Below are 20417 nucleotides of genomic sequence, written 5' to 3'. Positions count from 1 at the left end.
CAATATCCGGACAAGTGGCAACCATGGCATACATCAAAGAACCAACTGCGGATGCATACGGAACCTTGGCCATCTCAGCCTTATCATCATCTGATCTGGGGCTGTCCTTACTGCTGAGTTCAACCAATAAACCTTACTGGCTGAACTCTTTTGGGCATACAACTCTTCTAGCCTCTGCCATAGGCCATAAGAGGTCTTTTCTGCCTGAACATTGAACACAAGAGAATCAGTGAGAGTAAGCATGATAGACGCCCTTGCGACATTCAAACACTGTTCTGCCCATAATGCATAATTGTGTGCCCCTTCCAATTTCTTTATGTTCAGCATTGAGGATTCACTTCCCCCTGATGCCATATCAGACAAGGAAAGTGCCTGACTCCCTGTAAGTCAAAAAATGACTAAATAAAATTCTGATTTCTCAGAAAACCTGCTCTATCAAGAGCCAGGAGCACTCACAATAGTGCTGTTTTTTACTGTCAAAAACCTGCAGCAAAACAGAAAATTTTCCCTCCAGTCAGTGTACCTTCTGACACACTGTACCGTGCTCAAATAGGCATAAAACAGTAACTACAGAATGCTGCAGCTGTTCCGCAAGTGCTTTACAAGTGCATCATCATCTGACGAAACACAAAACACTGATGTCCTGATCACTTCTCCCACCTCAGATGAGGTATTGCACTGATTAAACATGCATCAACCACCTGGCATACACTATACTGACCACTGAAAAATGCTCCAAACACCTCAGCCTGTCACAAACCTGCAACAAAGCACTGGACAAATCCCAACAAATCACCCTTATGTCAAGGGGATAAAAGGCATCTGAAGTCTCTACACAGTGACCAAAGTGCTTTCAAGCACAGTCTGGGCAAAAGCCCCTTGATCAATACTTGTACCAAGTGATAAACACCCTCAACAATGAGGTAGCATACAAAATTCAGCGCTCTCCTGGCACTTTCACCTGACAATGTAATGCATAAACTGCCTGTGTGCACAGTAACAACACAGATCCCAACGTACAAACACCGAAAAGAAAATCTTTTGAGCACTGTCAACGATGGACAGTTAGGGACCGAGTAAACTCGATGCGCCCTGGCCAAGCGTGGCTCAACTGAGATTTTCTAAGTGCCGTACACAAAATGTGACCTGCAAAGAAATGTCACTGATACACTGCGGAAAACGAGACCAATGTGGGCACCCTGGCTCCACACTGCCTCAAGGCATACACTGCATACACTTCCAGGCAAAAGCCCTTTGTAATAGTCACCCGAAAACTGAGATTTGCACTCAGTGTAAGCATAAAAGCCCTCTGCAAATCAAGGCATCTGACCTTCCCGAAAAATAACTGTGCAACCACCACACACTGTGGTACTAGTCACCTCAAGCACGAGGGACACGAGTGTACTTGCTGTACCTCAAACACACAGTTCTAAAACTGAAAAAATTCCGGGAATGCATCAAGAAAAAAAAAACTAGTTGTACTTCTGTACCTGCGTGTACTTGCAAGTACCACGCAAAAGAGCAGAGTGCTCTCACTTTTTCCTTCTTCCCCAAACAAAGTCTGTTTGTGCCTGTGCAGCTGTACCTTTTGTACCTGCGAGGGCACGGATCCCCAAAAAAAAAAGTCAAAATTCTCAAAAAAAAATTGCACTCGAACCTGAGGGTACAGCCGGTACGGCTGTATCTGTACGTGCACGCGTCCCGAGGACGCTGTTGAACAGGAGATCTGTGCGTGGCCGGTTTGTGCACGGCTGTTCACAGCCCGTTGATGGAGGTCGGCTGCCTGTGTGCAGCCAGCTGCTGTTGGTCACACGACGCGGTAGCTACCAGCTGCACGGCCGGCTGCCTGTCGCGGCTGGTCGCGGTCGCGACCAGCTGCCTGTGCAGCCTGGCTGCGTGCGGCCGATGCTGCGCGCTGCGCGCGCTGGCTGTGCTCGCCTTGGAGCTGGCGATAGGCGAGCTGAAGAGCTCGCTGCTGCCCTTGAAGAACCGCGTGCTGCCTGCTGACAGAGGGCACGAGGCCCGAGGGGAGAGGGAGGGGTAGACCGGAGTGAGAGAGGGAGGAGGTAGGCTCTGATACCACTTGTGAGGGAAAGAGGGGGGTGGAACGGTAGGAGACAGTCGACACTAGGGAGTGTGGGTGTGTAAGAATGTGTTGAGCCACACCACAAACTCAAAGGTTTTATTAGGATTAGGTATTCACCCTATGACTGTCTTAAGACAGTCATAGCGGTCGTAACATTTTAAAGGGTGGCAATGTGCCTTTACCCCAACATCTCATTAATGAAAAAAATACTTAACTATTGTTTGAAATATCTATCAAACTAAAAAGAGATTATAATGCTCGTAAAAAATAGATAGATATCAAACTACTGGACTAGCATTGCTATCACTATCACTAGGACTCTTATTGTCATCACTTGAAGGGTCACTCTCTGAAGCTATGGAGGATAGGAATGGACGATCTTAAGAAGAAGAGAAAAATGAGCAAGCTTGATTTCAATTCCATTAGAGAGTGCCTTCTTGAGAAGGCAAGTACAAGATCAACATCATCCACATGAGTACACTTGTGACCCACCACATTGTTGCAATTTCCATCTTTCAATCATATATTTTCCTACTCCACACGACTCTTGTACCACTCATGATTCCTCTAGTGCTCCATAGCACCAAATTCATAACACCCCTCCTTGGTGCCAACACGGCTATTGCAAGGTGGTCAAATGCAAGATTATAGATTTCATCTTCACTCTTTCTCTCTCTTTCTATGAGCCGGTTCATGCACTTGGGACTCTAGCTTTGAGCACTTGATATTCTCATGCCACCCTCATGCTATTTTCCTACCTTTTTGCTATTTTGTACTAGTATAGCATTTTAGTACTCAGCAAGGGCCTTAGCGAGCCCTTTTGCCGTGGCCCACAGTGGTTTGTAGAAGTTATTTGATTCTGTACTTTGTCCCATAGGCCTCTCGCGGACATTAATGTATCTTTCTTTCTTTTTCTCTCCCCTCGAGGGGGGAGCACAGTGACCTTGGAGCACACTTCATTATATTATGATGACCATCGCTCTGATGATGATATTGATGATAATAATGTTGTAGATGACTATTATTTTGATATGACTGTAGGATATGGTTTTTTGCTTTTTGTATGGGTGTGGATGCTCGGTTAGTAGCTCCACCTTTTCAGCTGGCTTGTATCAGTCTGTCTCATGGAGACTGGGAACTACCATACTCTTATGATTGGCCAAGATATATGGGTCGGTACTAGAGAGGGAGATGAGCAGCCACACACAGGGTCATGGGCAACGGGCACTTGGGCATGCAGGATTTTGGAGAGAACACTCCACTCTGGATCACATTTTCACTCTGAGGGCTATTATTGAGGAGGCAAAGTTGAGGCATCAGAAAGTCTACACTTGCTTCGTAGACTTCTGTAAGGCATTTGACACTGTCCCATGCTGTCGCCTGATCAAGAGGTTATAGGAGCTACAGCTCCCAGATATCATGATTATGGGGGTCATGAGTCTATATGAGTCTGTCAAAGGGAGGATACGCACCCTAGGAGGCTTATTAGATTGGATTGAGAGCACCATCAGAGTAAAGCAAGGCTGCCCCCTATCACCGACTCTTTGCGGACTCTATATTGACGGGATCATTTCTTTTGTCGATCGACCAGGCGGAGAGGGTTCGCTCCTGGCTGACCTGATGGTGCAGATATTGATTTACACTGATGACATAGTCCTCATATCATCCTCAGTAGAGGGACTACAGAAACATCTAGAGGATCTGGAGATGTTCTGAAGGGAGCGAGACTTGACAGTTAACCTTGGGAAGACCAAGGTTATGATCTTCAACACCTCGCGAGCAGTGTCTCGTTACCATAATTTCACATACTGTGGCGAGCTTGTGGAGATAGTGCAGTCCTACACATATTTGGGGATAGTGTTCATTGGATAAGGTTTCACGATGATCCATGCAGGTACAACACGACTCACACGAGGACGGGGTGCTCTAGCCCGACTATAGAGGCAATGCTTCCAGACACACTTCTAGGACCCCCCGACGAAGGATTGACTCTTTGACACGCTGGTGAGACCGACTCTCATGTATGCAACACCTTTCTGGGGGAGTGATATTTCAGTGACTGAGTGGAAGAGATTTGAGAGGCTATAGGTGACCATGGGATCCAGGATGATTCGGAGTAAACCTTCAGTCCCTCATCAGATTATATAGGTAGAGTTCGCCATGACCCCTCTCTAGGTTGTTGCCATCTTTCAGACAGTGACGTTCCTCCACGGAGTTTGGGCCTTACCCCAGTGGAGACTACCGAGGTTAGCATTAGAGTCCTCAGGTGACTAGCAGAGAGTGGTGTTGATACGGCATGGTACGCACGGATATCCACGTGGTTTGGTAGTCATGGCATTTAGATGGTGTCTGGACACACTTCCCCCCTTTCAGTACAGTTTGGACACATCACCCGAGATGATCCCACAAGATGAGATCAACCGTATCATACGGTTGGACCTCCTCCAGCTCCATACATCTAGGGCTTGGGGGACCATGATCACTTCTTGAGGATCTTAGAGCACGGTCTTGTGATCAGACCTCAGTATCTCGAGGACAGGAGAGTTTCACATGCACTGAGGATTGCCATTGGTCAGTTATGAGTCTCATCACATCAACTGCGGATTGAGGCAGGGAGAGCTGCAGGCATACCCAGAGAGCAGAGGACTTGCACACTATGCCAGATGGAGGAGATGGAGACGGAGGAGCATTTTCTATGTGTCTGTCCAATCTACTATGAGATCCGAGGACGATATCAGTGCCTCTTTAAGGAGGGACATGGCTTTGGTCCACTTTTGCGATCAAGTCTGTGTTGGGCTCTACCTGCTCGAGATGCATCGACGGAGAGACACACTGATGCGGCAGGCTAGAGAGCAGCATGGATTGATGCCACAGGTGTCGACAGATCACATACTTTTGTTACAGACTTCTATGCATCTGAGTCAACTGCCAATGTGGTTGAGGGAGAGGAGCTTGATGAGATGAGAGCATCATGGATCAGCAATAGGAGTGTCCACCACGATGAGGCCAGACGAGGGACACACTCCACGTGCGACACGGAGAGAGACCAGAGCACGCACAATCGAGGTCCGGTCTATCTTAGCTCTTCTCAGAGGCGACCGCCATAGACGAGGCATCACCCTTGACGTAGCCGCATCCAGAGATGGAGGAGATCATGCCCTCCCCCACGTCACGAGACAGCTCGATAGACACAGATACAAGAGCTTCCAACATCTCATTAGAGTGCCACCAGGTTACCTAGATATGTGGAACTTGAGCATGTACTAGGAGTGCTAGCCTTGAGCACCTGACACTCTTCTGTTACTTTGATACTCTAGTATTTTGTTCACTAGTTTAGCATGTTAGCACTTTAGCTTTAGCTTTCAGTTTTCAGTTTTCAGCAAGGGTCTTAGTGAACCCTTTGCTTCAGCCCTCAGTGGCTTGTATGAGGTACCTTTTGGATTCACACTTTGTGTCATAGGCCCGCGAGGCTTATATTTTTCTTTCTTTTCTTTCTCTCTCTCTCTCTCTCTCTCTCCTCTCACTTTTGGATAGGAATAGGGCAATTTGCCGTTATGTCTAGATATCAATCCCAACTTGACATCCAAGGTATCTCATAGTCTCCCCTATTAGTATCCAATGAAGCTAAGAGCCTTCCCCGATGGGAGTATTTCCTATAAATTTATGAGAAAGCCAACGGACTTGTGCCACCTAATTTGGGCTTTAGAAGCCAAGTGATACACATCCAACAGGTGTCTCACTTTGTTAGTTAAGATGTCAATCTCTATGAAAGGAGAGCCAAATCATTTGCAAGGGGGTCTAGAAGGTCCTCATCATGGCAAATGGGGAGGTACATCCCTACTAGCCTTGTCTCCTGTGAGCAAAGGTAACACCCTTCACATAGAAAGAAAATCGAAAAAGAGCTAACAAACAGCCTTGTCTCGTAGAGCGTATGAGGGAGAAGGCTCCTCTTGTGTTGCCCGTACTAAAGAGCTAGCTAGAGCTTTTTGCATATAAGGTTGAAATCCTACTTACCCACTGTGCTGAAAACCCTAGTCTTCGCATGGCACACTTCAAGAAGGCCCAATCTACTATGTCATAAGCTTTTTCAAGGCCCAAAGAAGGCCTACAAGAAACCTATTTGCATGTCATGAATGATGTCTGGGAGGAGTGGTTGAAGCCATGAGCTCGAGGCTTTGGCTAAGATTTTGCAGGCCATGTCTAGTAGAGTGAGTGGCCTCCACTATCATGTAATGTCCTATCACCTCTCTTGGGAGTCATACAAATCCAACACGATAGAGTGATGAAGGCATCGGACCTTCAAGGCGTCAAGCACATCTTGTCATCCGTGAAATGGGCGTCCAACTATCGCATCGTGCGGGACCTGGTGTCCATATCTCCTCCCATGCTGGCTATACCTCAGGGGTGGCCGTCTTTGATTGGAAGACTATAAAAGGAGTTCTTTCTTGTCTTAATGAATCTAGTTAACCTCATCCCTAAATCGCTCGAGCTGGTTCCTTGCTGATCTAAGGCCTTCTTCGGTACTCCATCATCAGAAAGGATAGAAATTGTTGTGGTGGGAGCCTTGAGTATAGTGCCAAAGCATGCGCCAATGGATGGAAGTATGGCTCTGTATAGGAAGGCTTGGGAATCTCAATGTAATCGGAAAGGTGGGCGTATAATGGGTTGAATCCAGATCATCCACCATTTTCATCACATGTGGTAGTTGGGGGAATACCTATGTCCAATATTGAATACTTGCATAGATTGTCTTGAAGAATCTCTTGCTGTGCCAATCACAATGAAAGAAAACATAAGAGGCCTGCTAGATTGCAAGTATATCTATGCCCTATATCGTATACTTGCATGGATTTTCTTAATGAACCTCTTGCTGTGTCAATCACAATGAAAGAAAACATGGGAGGCCTGCTAGATGCAGTGCCCTCCACACACGCACGTGTGAATTGCTGCAATGGAAATGCCAACACTAGCTAGAATGAAAGCATACAACTTGAAATGCAGCAAGTTAACTGCAAACACAGAATGACCCTCACATATGGAAAACCCTAACTCAAGAGGTGAGGAGGTGAAATGGAGAAGCTTCTCGGATGGAAGCCAGGGCTTTAGCTCCTCTGCGTTAGGGTGAGTGAGATGGTGATTGCATGCATGTGTGACGTGGCAAGGACACAAGAATTAGACTAGTGGGTTGGTGCCATTTGCAACCATCCCTTTCATTCATGATGGATGTATGTGGGGGCTTGCTACATCAATGTAAGCCCCTTAAAAATCTCATACATCAGGGATGTCTTATTGTAGGACCTAAGGTCTACCTACTACTCTTTTTAATCGTTAATTAATTCTAACTCAAAATTACCCCAAGGGCAAGTTAATGAAATAACTCCATAATTGATCACTTTTTCCTATGATGATGTGGGATTCCTAGAAATGAACATCCCAGCTCAGCAACCTGTTAGGCTTTTGAAGCCTTATAATTGGTCAACTAGTTGATCACTTACAATGTTTGAGAGCCCCAGTGATTATTTGGATTGTGGTATCCTGAAAATTGATGGATGGTTAAGTTTGTAAAGCGAGTTTCCTAAAATATTTCTTATTGTTTTGTATTCAGAGAATAGCTCTCTCTCTTAAGGAGATTTTCAAAACTTTCAATAGTAACCAAAGTTGCACAAAACGTTTCCATGCAGGAAACGTGGTACTTTTGAAAGGTTTCTGAAACGACATTTGAATTAATAGGAAACGGCAAGGGTAGGCTGAATAAAGTATATTTCTGCTCACATACAGAAGCTAGCAATTAGAGGTGTGCGCAAGGAGCGTGTAGGGTCACCAAGCAATTGTAGCATGGTTGTAAGACACCTTAAGACACGACACGTTAGACACGCTTCAGACACGAGTGTCTAAAGTGTCTTAAAGATAAGACACTTAAGACACGCCATTGTGATTATAATAATAAATATTTAATTAATATATGTATAAGTATACAAATGGACAACTTGCTAGCATAGCTCGCTGCTAGATTCTAGAAGTACAATAAGCTACACTTAAACAATGCAAGAAGGCACTTGTACAATGTAGTTAAGAGTCAAGACTCGTCACTCAAGACTTAAAACTTAAAGTTAAGACTCGCGACTCAAGAGCCCGCAAGGATTGAGTACTTAAAGGTTTAAATGGACAATTGAATCTTGTCACATGTGATATGAATGAAATCTGCATCTCGATACATATAATTGAAAGGAAACTTTCGACTCTCAAGAGTCAAATCTCTGAAGATTCATCCTAATCCGAATCTACGAGGTCACTGCCACTACAAAAAAAAAAACAAGAGTGTTTAAAGGTGTCTTAAGGTAAGACACGTGTCTTAAGTGTCTTAAGTGTCTTACGATAAGACACGAGTGTCTTAACAACCATGAATTGTAGAAAGCATAAGCCATCTAATTGTTGATGGATTGAGATGCCAATCGATTAGAAATGCAATTACTGGAGAGCACCGTCCAATCAATGGTCAAGCAGTTGGATTCTTGGAGGGCATGGAGCAGATGATCCTTGAAGATGTGATTCGTATAGTGCATTGATGAATTAATCGTCAGCCATGTAGATCGTCTACGCCGAGTCACGTGTTACTTCTGAAGCCTTCGCTATGCAACCACCATGACAATGCAAGAGCCTGCCATCATGTCTTGTCAATACCTGCCCTTGTTGTCTTTTCTTCTGGTACACTTGTAGATTAGGTGTTTCCAAAACGTTTCGTAGATTAGGTGTTGCCAGAACGTTTCCAAGTTTCGGAAACGCCCCAATTTTGGAAACGTTAGGAAATGGGGTTTCCTAAATTTTTTGGATGTTTCCTGCAACAACTTAGTAAACCACTTGTATGGGTTGTGTCCATGAAGAGAATATGCTTATTAGCACTGAGAATAACTCTTGCAAATGGATAAGATACTGGCATATTACCTAAATGCCAATAGTCGTATTTTCCGATCACACACTACGATGTGTTTTTTTCCTCTTTTTGTCATAATATGTAAATCACCTTTGATTTTCCATTAGCCTTTTGCTCCAACTCTTCATTTCGTAGAAAAACTGTCACAGTATCAAAATTGTTCGTCCATGGACTCTTTCTAATCTGACATTGCTCGTTGCTGGTGAAGACCGTGGTGCACAACAATGAGTCAAACCTCTACACATAGTTGATGTAGCTTCCCATGGTTGTTGGGTGGTAGAGCTCTGTCACTGTTGTCCATGAAATCTTCTGGCCATGTTGGTTTTATATGCGGGAGCCACATGTCTGTGCATCCATAATGAAAGCATATGATGGATGAAAGCCATATCGTCTCTGATATGTGTGCAGGTACTGAAAGTTCAGGCTTCCAGATTGGAGTTTGTATTGACAGATGGTAAAGGCAACTGGGATCGGTGAGTTGTTGTCTATACAATCCAGTTTGAATTTTTTATTGTCACATTGATAGAATGCTTATGACTTGAAGGAAAAGCACATTTCACTTATCCTTTACCATATACTGGACGCATTAATGCAACGTGGATAGGGCATGGAAGCTATATTCAAGAATATGCTATTAATCATAAGCATGTAGAAAGCGTGGGATATAATCAAAGTAGCATAGTTTGCTTTAAGCTCTATGAAGCAATGCATGTTACATACACAAGATATCTGGGAGAATCTTACAGAATTCAAAAGTATGTGCCTTGAGGAAGGGACCATCTAACTTCCGTTTGCATAATTTAGGTATCTTTCATATATTGCAATATTTGGAATTAAAATCTTTAACTCTTCTTTACATAAAAGGCAATATTGGTTCAAGTAATTCTGATTTTCCTATCACTGGATCATTGGATTAAATACAGGGATCCTAGTGGGTGCAATTATATTATCAAAGAGCCAGGTTATTTTGTGCTTTCAGCCGGAGTACTGAAGGCAATCAGTGCAGGCTAATTCACAATGATATTGGCATTTCCTTGCAAGTATAGCAACACTGATGGTTGAGAAAAAGTTGAGTTCTGATCTACCATGGAGATAGAATGGGTGTATTTGTATTCTATACCGGGCACTTTGAGAAAACCTGTACAGGCTGCTGAGTATCGATTTCCATTTATGTAAATTTTATGATGGAGACAAGGAATTCGTGTACCTTTTTTGAGTTTTTACACTAGTGGGCTTGTTTGCTTTTGTAGGTGTCAAAGAATTCGAATTGCTTGCGATCACTACATTAATCTACTCTTCTCACAGGATTTCTGTTTTCTGGGACTCAGCCTTGATTGCTGCTGTTGACCATTTTCTAAACAAAGGATGTCTGGATGCAGTGGACAAGCTGGAACTTCATACACAAAATTCAATTTAGTTGTGTTATGTCAACCGGTAGAGTTTTGGGTGGACACTCTTCCAATGGACATAGCATAACTAGATTGAATTTAATTAGCTTGCCAGCATCAAGTGAATTGATTTGTCACTCCACTTAAGACTCTGATTAGATTTGTCAGTCCAATTTTGAGTGTCCTAAAACATTATTCTTTCCTCCCTCGAATGATCAACTAACTGAGCAGAGTGCCAACATTCAATCACAGGCTAACATTTACATGTGCTAGTTCTAATATCATTCAAAGCCTTCCAGACAGTATTATTCTGCACTACCTCTATTAGAGGTCTTAGAATGATTACTAATCAAAGGTGTTCTTACAGGAAAGTTAGTACATCTTGTAAAATCAAAATCAATGAGTGTTAGGCGAGTATGTCCTAGAAACCCAAGTAGTCTCATAAAATCAAAGTAAATTCACTAAAATTTTATCAAGTAGAGGATGATGATATGTAGACATTTATGGAGTTTCTCTCACATTTGCACCATAACAGTGCAATTCCAAGGCCTACTGGATCATTATTTACCATCAGCACTTGACAATGTGCCCTAGAGATGGTTCAGCCCTTTGTCAATTAACATTTCCAGCGTTGGGAATTCACAATATTATTTTTCTTAAAGTTTTTTGCTATTAGGTTAAACAATTTGAAACAGATAAGGATCGAGGCATTGTAGGTTTTGGTAGTCGCTTGGTGTGATTAGCCTAACATTGAGCCTAATGAAACAACAATGAGGATGTGGCTACTAAGCAACTTGCATTTGGTTTTGTACTCTATCCATAGTTTGGATTCCCAAACTTGGATTGACAAAGAACTCTTGTAGAAAGTTATTGCCATAGACAATGGGAATATGCCTCCCAAGAAGAGAAAAATAAAACATGATGTGGATGGAGAATATGCCTTCCCAAGAGGAGAAAGATAAATGATGAAGTGGATAGCGAAGTAGTGAGGAAGATGAGAACTCTTCACCCAAGCAAACAACGTAACAATGACCTTTGCAATGTCTTAAAAAAGTTTGGGATTCAAGCCACCCAAAAGCAAATGAAATACAATGTGCTAACTGCAAAGTTACAGTAATCAAATGTGTACTGAGCTATTGTGATATTTGTGATTGACTTGGGCATGCCGTTGAGGATTGTTAACATCAATCCATGAGAATAGGAGTTAATTGAGTGGTTCACGATAATTGAAGGGATAGAAGCCAAAAAGAATCACCATGAATGGGTTGCCATTGTATAGGTGTTTATAGGTTACATGTGTATGCAATGGGGTAGTCTTCTAGTTGAATACAAGGGTATGTGAGTCCTTAGTACAATTAGGCGAGAGAGAGAGAGAGAGAGAGAGAGAGAGAGAGAGATTCTACATTTGGCTCATTCATCTCCTATCTCTAGCCCTACCTACAGCAGCTAAATTAATAATCTGTTTTTTGAGAGAGAGAGAGAGAGAGAGAGAGATTCTACATTTGGCTAGAGATAGATTGAGCCAAATGTAGAATCTCTCTCTCTCTCTCTCTCTCTCTCAATTTCAAACTTAGAAATTCTTTCACACAACTCACTTACCTTTTATTGGGGGTTGGGGGAAAGGATGGAAATGTAGACGCACCAAAAATGGCATAGAGAAGGGTTTTGAGGTCATGTAGAGCTAGAGCTTGTAAATTATGCAAGGTTTTTGCGACATCATAGTTATTGCAAGTATTTCAAATAGACACTTAAAAGAATTAAGATGTAGGATGAGCCTCACTCGATAAACACATAAATGCAAAATAGTGCAAAGCGCCTGTCCATAAAAATGAATACAATTTCAAATACTCTAGTATAGCTATTTATTTTTCATGGTTTACATTTGCACCTTTCCTCTAATTTACGTATCTTCTCTCTTTATATACAATGCGGAGGTTGTGTCCAAGACAAGTGTCATGGTGCTATTCTGTTAAAAGTGCTCTATGTGCATGCTACAACACAAGTCTTGAGAGATTTGTTTAGAAGCTTCAGGACTCACATTTTACTAGCCATCATTTTGGTTCCATCCAAAAAATATGGTTAGAGTGTGTAGCTACAAGGCTTGTCCTTGAGAATACATTCATGGTAAGCCAATTGAATGTGTTTGTGTGTCTTGGTCTTAATGATGTTGATGTCGAACAATTGTAGACCAAGACCAAGTCTAATATATGTCAAAGTCTAATACATTGTAGTGATGCGCACGGTAGCACAAGAGGGAGAGACTTTGATGTTGGAATTGTTGAAGGAAGATCTTGTGTCTAAGTTAATTTGAAGTCTATCTTTCATTCATTTTTTTGGTTAAACAAACCCTATGACTTAGTACATCTTTACATAAGGAAACATAGGATCCTTGACATGCAATCGAGCTTTACTATTGTCTACTACACAACAAAATAGCTTGTTTGTCCTACACAAGGAAGTTTGCTAGTCGTTAAATTTGTCAATTTGCTCATCCACAGTCTGCACCAGGCTACTTGAAATTTTCAAAGTCTTAGATCTCAAACAAGACTTCTCTATTATCACTCCATTTGTTCTTCTCGTTCGACGATGGTGTCATTAGATCGTTATGCTCTCTTCATACTTGTGTCTATACAAATCAAAATTGGAGTTCCAAGACTTGATTGCTCGGGAGCTATTACAAGAACATGTCTAAAGAAATATGCTGTTGACCACCTTACCTCTACATCAAGGTCATGCATATAATGAGGGGCATTGAAATAAACAATGATACATCTCTTCTTGTGATCTCCAAAGTTAGAACACCCAATAAGGGCACACATTGGTTTTGATGAAGACCTCTTGCAGTCAAAACATCTTTGCCAATCCCTTAACATATATTTCTCTTACCAGGTCTGCCATTTGTCATGCAATTGAACGGATTTCCTAAAGTCAATCACTAGCAAATCCATCATCGAAATCCCCTTAGTGGAGATTTCCTGTAGAGTTTGAGGTTTAATGATATAATAGAAACTAGCTAGCCCCTCTAGAGTGATGACCAATTGTTGTTACTATATCCCTTATCATGAGTCTCATGATTGCTTAATCATGAATTGATCTTGTAGGGGGTTCACATCTTCTTGAAGTTCCCTGTCTATGCTAGATGCAATTGGTGCAATCCAAACACATGAGACTCCAAGTTTCCTTTCTCTTCAGAGAGGCCATCCATTTGAATCTCAAATCTCTGATGCATCCCTTCTTGAGACAATTTGAGTCGAGTTGAGTCATCATCACTAATTCAAAGGATTCTTTTTGCTTCAAGTCCCCAATTTCGAGAGCAGCCACGCACTTTTGTTCAATTGTAGGCATTGTTGTGGCAAACTGTCTCTCCTCTAAGATCGCTAGAGGAAAATAACTAGCTTCTCAGAGTCTCAATTCTTCCCCTTAGACTCCCTCAATGCATTTTTGCATTGATCAATTTCATTGTGAATTCTAAAATTTATGATCTGTATTCACTCTTCAACTCCTACAGATAACCTTTAATGGCACTAAAGCCTTGTCAAGAAGGGATGTGGTCACACTCTGTCAATAGATTCCAAGCATACATGCAATGAAGATCTTGGAGATGGAGTAATGTGAACATCTCCAAACTATGATCTTCTCCCTCCACATGTACAAATCGATTCCAAGCATACATGCAATGAAGATCTTGGAGATGGAGTAATGTGAACATCTCCAAACTATGATCTTCTCCCTCCACATGTACAAATCGAGCATGCTACGTCCCGCTTTGGGTAATCGAACGCTAGGAGTTCAAGGTTTCATCGTCTCAACCATCCTCTAATCTCTATGATTCAGTGGGGATAAGTGTCAGAGGATAGCAACATGCTTAGATGGGAATTGCTAGATAGCTAAAGAGTCTATCGAAAAAGTTGGTAAAATCTTTAGATGTATTCAATAGCTTTTTAATTAAAGAAGTGCCTAGTTCATGAAACTTGACTCTTTTTATAGAGATCCTCAATCTAGATGTTAGAACAATGATTAAAATTTGATGAAGGGACGGTGAGCGTGAAGCAAACACAAAGCTAAAGGCAAGGAGCTAAAAGCTATCACATCAACTATGAAGAATGAAAATACAAAGTATTATAAAAGGGAAACCCTAGGACATGGTGTCCTAGTGGTACCAATAGTACTAGGTGTCATAGACACTAAAAGTACCAAGTGTCCTAAGGGCCAATATTTAATGCTACATGGCACATACTAGGACCCAAAGGGCATCTAATAAAAGGTCTAGGGATGGCCTACAAAATCCCCCTCCATGCTATGGGCTGAAGTATCTTGGAAACGTCTTAGAATACCTGGTAGTTTTGTTATGGTTGCACATGTTCATCGAGTGTGGATATAGCAACCTATGACTGTACAGAGAATGCATATCAAGTGACAAAGGAAACCAAATGGAAAGCCTGACGAAAGGATTCAAATTTGGGGCGAGAAAGAGCCTTTGTGAAAAGATCGGCTAGGCTGTCCTCAGTGGGAATGTAGGACAACTCTTTGTCTCCCGCTGACAAGCGCTCTCGAACATAGTGATAGTGAACCTCAATGTGTTTGGTACGTGCATGAAAGACTGGATTACGTGCAATAGCCAAAGCACTCTGGTTGTCAGTGTAGAGAGTAGTAGAGGATGTCTAATAGATATCAAGATCTACTAAAGTTGTCGAAGCCAGACACACTCAACTGTAGCAGTGAAGGCTGCCCTGTACTCAGCCTCACAGTTAGATGTGGCAACTGTAGGTTGCTTTTTGCTGAGCCAAGAAATGCATGAGTTACCAAACCAAAAACAGTTGCCGGTGTGTGACACTCTAGTGTCAGAACAACTTGCCCAATCACTATCCGTGTAAGCCTGCATGACAAGTGAACCTTGATCATCATAGAAAAGAGCTAAATCTTGAGTGCCTCTCAGATATTTGAAAACTCTCTTCATTGTCTGCCAATGCTGTGAACTAGGCATGTGCATGAACCTGCTCAACTGTGAGACATCATACTATAAGTCAGGTCTAGTGTGGCACAAATAAATCAAGCATCCAACAGCCTAGTGTTTTCTTAAGTATGCAACACGAGCCTCATTGTGTATCTGATAAAGAGAAGCCAACTTATCCCAAGAATCCTTTGTTGTCTTATCCCATCTGATTTATTCCCGAGTTGGAGGAGCAACAACAGGGGTGCTAGAGGAAGAAGCATCATGAGGAGCCCCCCCGTAAGAGTGCCAGCATTAGGGACAGTCACTGGAGCAGTTGTGGCTGCCCTCAAGTCAACTCCAAAAACAATGTTCCATAAATTCTTTGCTACAAGAACATGTTTCATGAGATAAGACCACATAGAATATTTTTGCCATCCAACTTATCATCATTCTAAATAATGCCAAACAAATCATTGTTGTTACTTCCCATAGTTGCAAAGAAAGGGGCAAATACAACAATCTGAGAAACTACACGTGCAAAGTGACCAAAATAGCCTCAAGGCTTTCAACTACAAAGATTGGACTTGCTGCCCACAAAATGACTGCAAATTTGCAACTGTCACAAAGTGTAGACCTACAAGTAAAATACCAGAAGCAGCACAAGGCGTTCCCAAGGCAACACAGGGCCTTTCAAGGCAACACGGGGCCTTGTTCAAATACCAAATAAGCTGCAAATGGAGTAAAGGGAAAAATTGCAGAAATCAAATATCTCATGATGTGATATTCCTGGCTGTTGAAAAAGCTTGAGGAAGCTTCACACAGCTAAGAAAATCAAAGGATAGCAAAAGCCCTTTGATTTTGCACTGTTATGAGAGGGCAAATTCAAGGAAATGCTCAGAAAAAAACAGCAAGGGTAAGCTCCAAACTTGTTTCCAAGTTCAATAGAGTGTTCAGATGGTGTCCAGCCAACAGTAGAGGCTTTCCGGGCTGCTGGAAATGCTATAGGGAGCTCCGAACAGCAAAGGAAGTTGTAGTACAACAAAAGCCCCTTGATAGAACACGTGTAGGACAGCAGGAACCAAGCAAAACTCACTGTAAATCACCCTTTTGAAGTCGATCAGTTGGGGAGGGCCTCAAAGCAGGTACAGCAGTAGTAAAAGATAGTCGCCCTCACTGTAGAAGGCTAGGCGAGTATGTAGAACAGCTTCTAATGCGTGTTGAGGCTCAGATAGATACTTTATAATAGTCGTACAGCAGCCTCCAGCATGAATATGCCACGAACTACTGATGTGGTATATCCACTTCTTGATAGTCGCCTAGATGAAAGGAGCTGGCTGGAACAGATTTTCAGCATAGAGCGTGACCAATGAAGCTTCGAACTGCAAGAACGTGTCACCACGTGGCTGGAAATCAGTCCTGAAGCAGTCACCTAGCAGGAGGGGCACCAATGAGATGATTTTCAGTGATGGAACACGTGTGGGTGAACTGTAACAGAACGCTAACGACTCTAGATTTCGACCTGCACAGCTGGAGATAGGCGTCTGGATCAGTCGCACAGTTGCAAAGAGGCTATTGAAGTGAATCTTCAGGACGAAAATGCTTGGAAGAGGTGCTGGAGCTGATTCGGACAGGCGCCCAGCTGGAATAGACCCGAAAATCAGTCACAACAGCCAATGGTAGTGTCAGAGACCGAGCTTGAGGGCTCGGAGTGGCTGGAGTTAAGGGGCAAAGCCTGCTTTGATGCCACTGGCGGTGAGCGTGAAGCAAACACAAAGCTGAAGGCAAGGAGCTGAAATCTGTCACATCATCTATGAAGTATCAAAGTACAAAGTACCATAAAAAGGAAACCCTAGGACAGGATGTCCTAGTGATACCATTAGTACTAGGCTTCATAGACACTAAAAGTACCAAGCGTCCTAATTGCCAACACCTAATGCTACATGGCACATACCAGGCAGAGGGCATCAAATGAAAGGTCTAGAGATGGCCTACATTTGAGGTGGTAACATTTTGCATGCACCTCTCTCAATTGCCATTCCTAGACAACCTTACCATCACGGTTCTTATTAAATGTGGCTCCATCGTCCTTGAGTATCTCGCATCGTGGCAAGTCTTAGATCGAGGTAGCCCATTCTTTGCCGATGGCTTTGCTAAGTTCTCTACTCGAAGAGCGTAATTATGATACCTCCAATTTTGTGTTTTTGAAGTAAACAAGTGGCATTTTGAGAACTAAGATTAATCTAAACTTTTCTGTACATTTGAAATGTCATTTCACATTTTCAACATGTACTCATCTTTAGCCTTAAACCTTAGAACAAAAAGACATCCACTAGAGTTGCAATCTTCAGTATCTCCATCCCACAAGGTAGTACCAAAACCAATGCATCCTATATACAACCTCACAAGATATGCATACTAAAGTGGTGCAATGGTTAGGCCAAATGCTTGATCATAGAGTTCTCTATTGGGTGTTTTGTTTATCATATGTGAGCAGAACTGCAACTTAAAAAATAATCTGAATTGGTAGATGCAAAGTGAGTGCTCCTTTCAACTACAAAGATTACTTGAAAATCGATCAGGTTGCCATCGAATGACAACCTAGTCGAGATACATTTTGAAACATCGTAGGTGCTCCAGAGCCAATTCTCTCTTAGATCATTGGATTACATGATGATGACCAACTGATGAGAGAAAGGTCACTCTGGAGAATCTCTTTGGATAGGTCTTTAGCCACATGAACTCTATCTTGCACTTGAAAGAAAAGCTCAACTTTGGTCTCTACCATATGAAGCAAGAAATTCATAACATATAGCCTTTCCCTCATGGTATTTCTTTTTGGCTAGAACATCAAATAGACACAACCTTTATGATCGTCTAGCAAAGATATTAGGTAGAGCCTCTGTTCGATCGATTTTGGATCTTGAAGGTCATGTTCAAGGGCTATCCTGAGTGTTGGTATTCCATTTCAAGAAGTACACAATTTGAATCATATATCAGAAAGTAAGGGGCACTCTACACTTTTCTTGTATGTCAAATTGTAACCCCACATTGCTTGGGGTATCTTCTAGTCCCAATTTCTATGGTGAGTGTTTACTATTTTTGTAGGATAGCTCCTAAGACCTTGTTATTAGTACTTTCAACTTCACAATTGGACTTAGGATTATATGGTGTAGCTGGATGATGCACAATGGAGAGCCTATCCCTTTGATTAATTTATTCATAAAATGAGTTCCTCGATTAGTAATGATGTCCTCCATTGCTCCAAACCGACTCAAATATGATTCACAAAGAATTTGGCAACCATTGTAGCATCATTCTTCATAGTTGCTATTGCTTCTAGCAATTTAGTATAATAGTATGTGGCTTCTAGTATTTATGTCTTACTCGATGAAGAAGTAGGCAAAATGGGATCGACAAAATTGACACGCCATATGTCAAAGGGAGTAATGTCAAGATGGGATTATAGGATAAAATCAATTGTCCCCCAGACCAACCCTTGGACACACATTGCAAGTCTTTACATACTCATGACTATCTTTGATGATCCTAGCCCATCAATACCCACCAATAAGATCTTTTGTGTTGTGCTTTGGCCACCACAAGCCAAGTGATGAAACTCTTACAGGATATCTATAGAAAACAACTATAGGACCCATTTTTGTAGAGTGTTCTACCTATTATGTTGTACGTTAGTGCTTGAACAATTAACTTCTGCTTCTAGTTCCTATCATAATTTGTAGGAGCATCTCCACTTTAGAGATATCCTTTAATGAAGAAATATGACTCTAGGAAACCTTTAGTCTTAGCTCTTTGGTGGTTTCTAGATATTTGGATTTCTCCCTACATGTCCAAGGCTTTGTAATATTCAATCTTAGTGAAGGATTTTCATTGAGTTCTACTTTCTTAACTTCCTCCTTAGGGAGTTAACAAGCTCCTTTGATGGGTTGGGAATTTCTACAACATTATCTTTGAAAGGAACTGTTTTTCATTTTTTTATGGATGAGATCAAGTCATGTCATTTAACTACTTATTATGGGTGGGAAGCAAACGCTCATATCCCTTGAAACTTAGTGGAGTTGCTTTCAAAGTTAATGACACATCAATAGCCCAAAACCTTTAGGACTTTCACTCTCCAGTCTACAAGCTTTCTCTAATATTGTGAGCTTTCTTGAGGACATTAACATTTGCAACAAGAGGATTGAATCTCTCATCAACTATTTGATGAAAATTCATGGTCCTATCTTTTTACTTGATTGAGAGAATTGTCATAAGGCACTTTTGGATGTCATTGTTGAGGGTGTTAAATTAGATGATTCACAATTGTGAGGGGCATGAGGATCTCACCCTACAACCCACATGCACCTCAATGTGATCTTGTGTAGACTTTGGTTTGGCATCGACGTCTTTTGGATAAGTTGCCTTCTATTCTTTGCTCGCCTCACAAGCTAGCTTCTCTCTATTCTGGAGGATCTATTCTAACGCTTCACTAATTGTCGCCATGGTGTCAATGGCAACATGCAACTCACCGTGGCTTGCAAGAAAAGCAAACAGAGTCTGCGAGATAGGAAAGCTGAAAAGCTTAGTTGACGTACAAGGAACAGATTGCAAGTCGAGAAAAGAAATGTCATGGTATCAAAACAGCAACGAAAGACACTTTTGCAACACTTGTTATGAAGGGAGAAATAATGAGAAGAAAGAAGACTCCTTGCAGAGAAGTAGCAGGAAGTAGTTGTAGATGCACACATTTGATCATTGCCATCACAGTGAAGAACATGAGCTGTTGTATCATGATTGGTGGGAGCATTCGAGGTAGCAACATCAGGCCATTCAGGTGAATACCAATCTTGAGTATTCACAAGCTTTAGCATGCACCCTAAAGCTTGTAGATTAACAACACTACCAACACCTTGAGATGAAAGCCATTGCTAGAGTGATGACGTTTTGGTACAAATATACGAGAGTTTTTCTGAATAGAAAGGATGTCTATAAAAAGCGAATGGGACACAAGGTGTTCGACAAGCACATCATACACGTGCTTCATAAAATGCAAGTTAGTGGTTACCTAAACTAGCCCAGTGG

The 20417-nt window shown here is 42.0% G+C and overlaps 1 protein-coding gene across 2 annotated transcripts in view; it reads left to right on the top strand.

The window, feature by feature from the left end:
* Positions 1–10651, top strand: part of LOC147899701 (uncharacterized) — a 112331-nt gene extending 101680 nt beyond the window's left edge. Inside the window, exons 11-13 of one of the 2 annotated variants that reach the window (XR_015541471.1) lie at positions 9426–9490; positions 9941–10085; positions 10268–10651. Coding sequence is in view for 1 of the 2 variants with exons in the window: in XM_087378700.1 (XP_087234826.1) it covers positions 9426–9490; positions 9941–10028 (153 nt within the window). In the remaining variant the exon portion in view is untranslated. Of the gene's footprint in view, positions 1–9425; positions 9491–9940 lie in introns of both variants that reach the window. The other variant, XM_087378700.1, reaches the window with a different exon arrangement.
* Positions 10652–20417: the final 9766 nt, after the last annotated feature.

This window comes from Dipteris shenzhenensis, chromosome 8, assembly GCF_047967505.1.
Source record: "Dipteris shenzhenensis isolate YYH24624 ecotype China chromosome 8, Dip_SZ_1.0, whole genome shotgun sequence".
Lineage (NCBI taxonomy): Eukaryota > Viridiplantae > Streptophyta > Polypodiopsida > Gleicheniales > Dipteridaceae > Dipteris > Dipteris shenzhenensis.
Note: the sequence above shows the minus strand (reverse complement) of the source record. Positions and strands in the feature narration are given on the sequence as shown.